General features: G+C 66.8%; 1 protein-coding gene across 1 annotated transcript in view; it reads right to left on the reverse strand.

The window, feature by feature from the left end:
• Positions 1-6: 6 nt before the first annotated feature.
• Positions 7-343, reverse strand: part of VKORC1 (vitamin K epoxide reductase complex subunit 1) — a 1,425-nt gene continuing 1,088 nt past the window's right edge. The window contains exon 2 of the mRNA XM_025195146.1: positions 7-342. Within this exon, the coding sequence (XP_025050931.1) occupies positions 182-342 (161 nt within the window). The 3' untranslated portion in view covers positions 7-181. The remainder of the gene's footprint in view (position 343) is intronic.

Here is a 343-nt window from a genome sequence, read left to right on the forward strand (position 1 = left end):
ATAGCCTAAGGAGACGGAGCTAGATGTAGCATTAGGGGCGGAACCTGGACCGGAATGGGCAGGGCTAGAAGCTGGCCCCAGAGAGTACAGCATGGGGGGCGGGGCTAGAGGGACACAGGGCCAAGGGGCGGAGCTAAGCCCCCGCCCGGCAGCAGGGTCAGGCCCAGGCGGGGGCGGCTCCTCATTGGCCCTTGGGCTTGGCGGCGGGGCGTGGGCGGGGCGAGAGGAGGTTGAGCACCAGCAGGGCACCATTGATGACGTAGGTCGTTATGCAAACGAGGCAGAAGTCGTGCAGGACCCGCAGCAGGATGTAGCCCAGGTAGGCGGAGCCCAGCACCGCCAG

The sequence above is a fragment of the Alligator sinensis genome, unplaced genomic scaffold (assembly GCF_000455745.1).
Source record: "Alligator sinensis unplaced genomic scaffold, ASM45574v1 scaffold1704_1, whole genome shotgun sequence".
NCBI lineage: Eukaryota > Metazoa > Chordata > Crocodylia > Alligatoridae > Alligator > Alligator sinensis.